Source organism: Alligator sinensis, unplaced genomic scaffold (assembly GCF_000455745.1).
Source record: "Alligator sinensis unplaced genomic scaffold, ASM45574v1 scaffold957_1, whole genome shotgun sequence".
NCBI lineage: Eukaryota > Metazoa > Chordata > Crocodylia > Alligatoridae > Alligator > Alligator sinensis.
The window spans coordinates 1,704,719-1,712,907 of NW_005842039.1; the positions used below are offsets into that span (position 1 = coordinate 1,704,719).

At 39.8% G+C, this 8,189-nt stretch overlaps 1 protein-coding gene across 1 annotated transcript in view; it reads right to left on the reverse strand.

The window, feature by feature from the left end:
• SLC13A4 (solute carrier family 13 member 4) overlaps window positions 1-8,189 on the reverse strand; it is a 39,996-nt gene that overhangs the window by 13,539 nt on the left and 18,268 nt on the right. Inside the window, exons 6-9 of the mRNA XM_025202877.1 lie at window positions 7,643-7,682; window positions 7,120-7,197; window positions 5,092-5,282; window positions 2,721-2,840 (exon numbers count right to left, since the gene is read on the reverse strand). Coding sequence (XP_025058662.1) covers window positions 2,721-2,840; window positions 5,092-5,282; window positions 7,120-7,197; window positions 7,643-7,682 — 429 coding nt within the window. The remainder of the gene's footprint in view (window positions 1-2,720; window positions 2,841-5,091; window positions 5,283-7,119; window positions 7,198-7,642; window positions 7,683-8,189) is intronic.

An 8,189-nucleotide genomic window follows, 5' to 3' on the forward strand; every position in this document is an offset into this window, starting at 1 on the left:
GAGAGACATTACCAGAAATGGCAACAAATAGCAAAATTGAAAAGAAAAGGATAGTTTGACTAGAGGAACATCAAGGCCACTTAAAAGGATAAAGGGTTGTTAACACCTGTAGAGCGAAGAGAGATTCAGGGATCAGGGAGATGAAAATGAGCCATGAAGTCAATCAACTCCTCAGGGCTGTCTGAATAGAAATGCTGCTGCCCCTTCCAGGCCATTGGCTTTCAAGTTTAGGTGAAACAGGAAACATAATAGAGGTGGGGGCATACAACTGCACCCCCCGCTCCTGGATCTGCCCCTGAAACTGCTGAACATACTGAAACTGCTGAAATGCAGTACTGTTCTGGCTATTCTCTTTCTTCTCAGGCATGCCCCATCACACTCCCTGTAGAAGCCCTTATACATCCTGGTTTTCTTTATGCCAGACAGTCTTTAGCTATCTTCAGCTACCTGATTGGGAGAGTTTACAGCAAGTTTGCACCTCATTGAGGGCAGGTCGTAGCACACAATATATATATATATATATATATATGCATTTAGTGGAACTATGCACCTTTTTGGATTAGCACACTTGACCTGATGAAAACAGCATGAATCTACAAAAGGGTGCAATCTCCCTTTTGTTGTAAGTAATCTAGTAAAAGCATCTTGGAAATTTCCATAACTTTACAGTCTATTGGCTATTTCACTGATGCAAATCCCCCTGATATTTCTAGCACTGTTAGAAACAAGGATAACCAATACAAAGTTTCTCCACTCTGTGTACCTGAAAGTAAAGACAAAGCTGATCAGATCATTTTATTTATTTATTTTTTGTCTGTGAACAATTTTTGTACTTCTATCAAGGATATACAAGTGCAAGCACATTTTATGGCTGAATGCATTTAAACTTCCTATAAAATTTATATGCAGATGAGGTGCAGCCCTCAGGCTTACAGCAAATTGCTTTTGTGGTGTCACAAAGTTTGGACATCCTTAATTCAAATGGAGAAGCTTGTAAGCTTGCTTTAACCTTTTCTGTGTGTTGCTTCTAGTAGTGCCACTTGACTGTATTTCAAAGAGCAAAATTCTGATTTTCTGTTTCAGCTGCACCTCTTTACCATACAGGGAGGTGATATAAAAATAATCCAGAAGCTTCTGTAGCTAAACCATTCTAAAGGGAGATGCAGTAATGGGTATCAGTGGGAAAATATGTTAAAGCTGGAATAGCCTCTTGTAAAGATCTTGCTATTCCTCTGTCTCAATTGTTATATGCTACATTTCTATACTACATAATCGGCTGAACAGTGTCTGGAAGTCTCTCTTTTTGTATCAATTTAGAGTCAGATTTACAAAGGGATTTATGTACCTTAATTTGCAGAGAGGCACATTGTGTAATTTATAAAAAGTTTTGTGTTAGGTGCCCAACTCTCATTCACTTCCCTAGGAGTTAGATAGATATGCAAAGAGCATAGGTGGTTTTATAAATCTCACTAAGCATCTAGTATTTAGTTAGCTAAATACTTTTATATATGACCCTCCAATATTTGGAGCTAAACATACTCTGTGCAGCACTGTGCAGCACAGCTGAATAAAGGTCATATCTCTATTAACAACCCCTTTAGTCTCTTCAAAAGAGGCCACACTATCTATTGTCCTCCTGCTTTGGGTACAGAAAATCTTAATAGGCTATTCCCTTCTTGCTTTGACCTTTGAAGAGCTTACATTTTACAGTCTATAAGGACTTGAATTTCTAGCCTAGAAAGAAAATCTGGGATGCTATTTTAGCCAGTCCATTAGCAGCAGAAGGATAATAGTAGCCTTCCTATGAAAAAAAAAATGTGTGGCATATATATTACCAGGAACTTATCCTCCAGCATTAGGCCATTGTGTCAATATGTTATCAATACCAATTGCTAAGTAAGGTGTGAAGGCAAAGTATGGTAGCCAGATTCCTAATCTCGTGTATTATTTAATGAACTTCATTGAACAGGAGTCAGAGATTAAAGAGGCTTGGAAACAAACCACACTTAACAAGTGGTCGATAATGCTTCAGTTCTCTGGTATTCTTTAAAACAACATTAATCAGGGTGAATTCTTGGATGCAATGTGGAATTTCAATGCTGTTTATTGAAAAAGAAAAGAAATGTGGGTCATGTCAGGGCTTGTTTTCTCTCAGGATTTAAATAAATATTTCAAATTTATTACGGCCTTTTAATTTGGAGCTGGAAGGGTCATGGGATTGACTGAAAAAAGGGCACAGTTATTCACCTTTAAATTGCCTCTTCAAATTGAGTCAAGGTCAATGGCAACAGAAGTCATTTTCATCTCATTCACTGTCGTATAGAATACATTAGCAATGTCAATCCAGTTTATTTTTCAAAGCTAGCTAAATCTTATTAAGGCCATTTTAATTCTGTGTAGGAGTGTTTACCCAGGGGTTTAATGCCCACTAACTAAACCACTTTACATTCAGATTAACTTGCCTGGGTGTCTGGACTCAAGCAGCCACTGGACTCAAGCAGCAATAAAGTCCATGGCTACACATCCAATGCTGTTAGGAAAGGAGACTTCCCTCAAGCACTGAGCAGCACTTCCTTGGCAAGGAAAAGAAATATGTAAGTTGGGATTTGTCCTCTGTGATTGAAAGCACCTTTGTGAACCTAAGATGCTAGTTCCTAAGAAGCTGAAGCACTCCATATTGTTACAGTCCCATGCATCATTCATTAGCAGTTTGCACTCACTTGCAACCCAGGAACAGCCAGTGCATCCAAAACCAAGTCAGAACCAACATTATGAGCGAGATGGGAAAGCTGAACAAAAACCAGGTTCCAAAATTCACCACTTCAGCATTTGGATAATGGCTGTGAAGGAGAAAGCTTTGTAAGTAATTAAAAAGACAAGAGGGATGGATGGACAGGCTCCCATAATTTATATCTATACACAACTAAATGATCATGTGTCATGATATAAAATTTGGATCAGCATGAGTATGATAGCTGTATTACACATGCATAGCAAAACCACAGTCAAATAAATGCCAAGTTAATCATGTCCATCCTTTTCTCGGAATATCACATGTCCTGGTCATCTGAATATCTTAGAAAATGTTTAGAGTACTTATTGGTATTGCTAGTATAGCAGGGATTAATTTGGTCAAATAAAATGTGTATGTAACACCATATGGACTGATTTCATTTTTCTGTGAAAATAAGATTTTCTTTTTGTTGAGGATTGGTTGTCAAAGAGGATAATAATGATCTATGATTGCCTTAGTTAAAAACCTCCCAAATCCATACAATGTGATGTCTCTGCAGAACTCTGCCTGCATCATATATTCCTTTGTTCCATGTACTAAAATACTACTTCTTTTGCATAGTTTTCCATCTAGTTATTCCTGGTGTGCTTCAATACAGTACATCATTTTTTTTTTAAATGGTAGCAGAAGAACAGAAAATTTAAGGCAAGCACAAGAGCCAAAATTCTGATTGTGCTGAATTTGTCAGCTAAACTTTCTTCAACTTAACTAGGGCTAAGAGGGATTTTACTCAGGATCTCTGATTATACTGGATCACACAGTATATAATAATTCATACAGTTTAGGCTGCACTTTAAAATAAGCAAAAAATAATGGAAGTGTCATAGCAAGACACACTAAAGCAATTTCTGCAGAGAATTCCAAAACTTAAACTTCTTCATAAAAGCTCACCATCAGAACTGGCGTTCTGGGAAACGTGTGAAATTTTCTTAAATTACCAGTCCCCAAGAAGCACTGCATTCTTTCTATTAAAAAGAAGCTGATAAAAAGAAGTCTGTAGATGTACTTGGTTTGGTTGAGAGGAGGTGTAATGTTGTGTAAACACATGTGTAAACACCATACATTCAATGAAGTCAGTTCCCATTTAAGTGCCAGTACACTGGGAACTGATATCATTTGAAATCAGGCTGTTTCTGGAGGCTGATCTCTTGCAAATCTGGCCCCTAAAGACCACTAGGAAAAGGTTGGAAAAAATTCTGTTTCTTTCTCATGAAGTTCATTTTATTTTTCATTTTATTTTTTAAATATAATACCACATAATCAGATTCTTTTTATTTTGCCTGATTTTGTCTGCCTCTGCTGTTACCATAATTATCTGTCTATGATATCACAATTAGCTCCTGCAATCATAATGATGCCACATGCTGAGGATTATTACTTTACATGGGGAATAAATACCAGGAACAGATGGGCATGTAACAAATATGACCTGCTTGGTGGAACAGAAGCAGAAAGGGATCTCGGAGTCCTAGTGGGCTCCAAGATGAACATGAGTCGGCAGTGTGACGAAGTCATCAGAAAAGCTAACGGCACTTTATCGTACATCAGCAGATGCATGACGAACAGAACCAAGGAGGTGATACTTCCCCTCTATCGGGCACTGGTCAGACCGCAGTTGGAATACTGCATGCAGTTTTGGGTGCCACACTTCAAGAGGGATGTGGATAACCTGGAGAGGGTCCAGAGAAGGGCCACTCGTATGGTTAAGGGCTTGCAGGCCAAGCCCCATGAGGAGAGACTGGGGCATCTGGACCTCTTCAGCCTCCGCAAGAGAAGGTTGAGAGGTGACCTTGTGGCTGCCTATAAGTTCATCACGGGGGCACAGAAGGGAATTGGTGAGGCTTTACTCACCAAGGCGCCCCCGGGGTTACAAGAAATAATGGCCACAAGCTAGCAGAGAGCAGATTTAGATTAGACATTAGGAAGAACTTCTTCACAGTTAGAGTGGCCGAGGTCTGGAATGGGCTCCCAAGGGAGGTAGTGCTCTCCCTCTTTCCTGCCTATGCAGGGGGTCAGACTTGATGATCTATTGAGGTCCCTTCTGACCCTAGCATCTATGAATCTATGAATCTATGAACTAATGATCCTCTTTCTAATCATATACACTTAGCAATAAAGAAGTAGGAAAGAAAGTATATAGAAAGTAAGCAAAGCAAAATTATCTCTAAATATATCTTCTTGAATATGTTCTTATTTCCATAAGACAGTAACTCTTATAGTAAGACCATCACCATGATGGTAATTATCCCAGCACCAGTCTCTAACATGACTGCCAGGAGCTGTGTGATGTCACTTACCTGTTAAAGTGCTCTAAGAATATGAGGCTAGTGGATGTGCCTATAATGGTGGTCAGTCCCCCAATGGTTGCAGCGTATGAGATGCTCAGTGAGAGGCACTTACAGACCATATGATCATGTCTAGATTGGTATCGGTATTTGGTACTCAAATCCAGGTCTCTGGAGTTCGAAGGCAGAACAAGTATCTGAGTCTGTAAAAAGAAATACACACTAGGGAAAGTATTAAACAATATCTGCAGCTTGGCATAGGCCACATGGAAACTCTGATTGTGAAAATGTCTAGAAACAAAGAAACAATCTGGTTGTAGGTAGCTTATTCTTTATGGGAATTAACTGGAATCAGAACTGAAAACCTGTCCAATGACCCAAAAATGCTTGGCCTGGGACTAAAATGCAGGGACAGCAGTAATCAGATTTTTGATCAGCATTTGGCCCGGCTCCACTTCTACATGGACTTTCAGTTGGATACCAACAAACTCTGAGCTGAGACGAGTGGATTCTTCTATTTTAGTTTTTGGAATCAGTAAACTTTAAGGCACATGAGAAGCAAGCAGGCAATGTTTGGCAGACCTTTCACCCTCACTTTGGTTCATGAAAGTAGCTTGGGTAAACTGCAAGGGAAATTAGGTGTGATACTGCATACATAAGATGTGTCCCAGAGAAGATGGGTAGGCAGCTGCAGGTGGTAGAAGGATGCAAAGAGCGTTCCATAGTGGTGGCTGTCAGTAGACAGTCCATGGAATTTAAGGCAAGTGTGCAGAGTTGCCAACTGCCTGCAAATGTACAGACACTTCATAAAAATAGCCTAAAAATTCCTATCTGTAAAAATCTGTAAAAACATTTTTCCTTCCATAAAAACATGAAGCCACTGGAGCTTTAAGCTCCACTGCAGGAAAAATCTACAAGCAGCATTCAAAGACAGGAGTGCAAAACCCTGCACAGAACTCTTGTCAGGGGGCTGTGGCTCACTAGAGCCTATTAGACCCTTCCATAGCCATGTGCTACCACTGGGTTCCTTTGGCTGTTCCCTGTCTCTAACATCTGCTTCCCTTGAAGGTACAAGGAGTGGGGTGATGCAGCTGGGACAAAGCTACCAGTTGGGAGGGGAAAAGCCAGTGGGTGGAGGACCACTCTGGGACAGGGAGAGTGAGGCATCGGTAAGGCTGGGGAGTGGGATGTGGGGGACAGCATGGTACAGGGTGCAGTGGGGCATGTCAGGGTATGTGGTGAGCAGGGGACTCCTGTGGTGGGGACAGCAGGATATAAAACCACTACAATAGTCACACAGGGCTACCAACACAAGACTTTTTTTTTTTTACTGATAGTAAAATACATGCCAGTAAAAAAGTTTCTCTGTCAGTAAAAAAATTGCAGTAAAAAGATATTTAAAAATATCTTGTGTTTGTAACCCTGGAGGTAACAGAAAGAAGAGATCAGGGTCAGGAAAAAGGCAGCAGGGGTTCTGAATTCATTTGGTACAGCATGTACAGTTCTGTTGCTTTGTAGTGGGTTTATTTTTTTTACATAACTCTGGTGCTGTTCTGAGCTTCTTGCTCTCATGGAAACCCTAGTCCAAACCTGTATTAGGTCAAATCTGTAATACCTTCAGTGTTTACAAAATGCCCACTGAGGGACTGTTATTTGGCCTGCACTGATATGGTGATTTAATAACATAAACAGATAATCAGTAAAGATTATAGACTAGTAAACCAAATGTTTGGATTTATGCATCACTTTTATACCCAGATTTCCAAAAATGCTATTGTATTACTCCAGTTATCTAGCACTCTGATGGGGACTCATTTCTTCTTCTGGAGGACACACCAAAAAAAATCCAAAGGGTATAACTGGTCTGTGAAAGAGGCAACTAGAAGTAAAAATCATCTTGAGAACTAGCATAGGCCTGACTATCAAAAGCTCTAAGACAAGAGGAGCAAAACTTCCATGGCAATTTGCTTATAGGGACTGTATATGAACCTGCTGTGAATGGACTGTGTTTGCCTCCCCCAGAAGATTAGCACCTCTTACCTGAGGTAAATGCTGCCCATTGGTTTTGGAATTCACAGTTCCAATTGGGTTGGCTATCATGTGTACACCATTCGTATTCTATGGGAGAGGAGAGGCCTTTTGGTTAGAAGATGTTCTCTTTACATAATCCCAGAAGGCCCTCAGAAGTAAATTTACAGGTTCTTTGAGGGTTTCCAGTAAAACCACAACAGTTCTTGTGGAAGCCCTTGTTCTGTAATTCAGCAGGTTAAATAAAAATAAATCTTTTCTTTAACAAAATCCTTAAAGATTAAATCATGGCCAGGGTATCTCTTCTCTCCCTATAATCTTGGCAGATCTGTGGTAGGAGAATCCAACCAAAACCTTGCAAGAAACACTTGACCTTTGTTTTTATAAGGTGTAGAGCATTCAGCAAGTAGAGTTCTTTAATTCACTGTACTTGTGTTACTTCAGGGGTTACCAAATTTTGAACAACCAAGAGTCACATTTAAAACTTGCTAGGAGTCTCTTGGTCAGGAGGCAAAGGTACTACCTATGACAATACCTTGGTATGCATCAGGGAGCTGAAGTCTGTGGTCGTAGCACTAAAAACAAAGAAAGGAAAATATTTTTAAAAGGTTTATTCCCCTACTATCAAAAAAGGCATATGCCGAGGGTAGGTTATGGAGCACTAGAGTCTGCTGCAGTTGAGAAGAATTCTCATTTTGTTCATCTTAGAATACAACTCATGTAGATACCTGAAAAAGTCACTTCACTTCAAGAATCTGTCTCTTGTATTGTGTTGGTAGGGTTCCTCCACTGGTGGAATACTTCTAGTGTTTACTTCCAAGTCTTTAATATTATTATTATTATTATTATTATTATTATTATTCAACCTTATTAGAAATCTAATAACCTGTTCTATTGTGGCCCATGGAATAACTGTGATTTTTGTTCCAGGGACTTAGACTCTTAGGTCACTTCTACCACTGAACTGAACTAAAGTTTCAATGGAACAATGGAATAAGATTTTATTTCAGTTTTACCTTTCCTCCATATTTCAAGTCCCTCTCCCGCTCGCCCCCCCCCCCCACCTCTCTAGCGAGGACGTT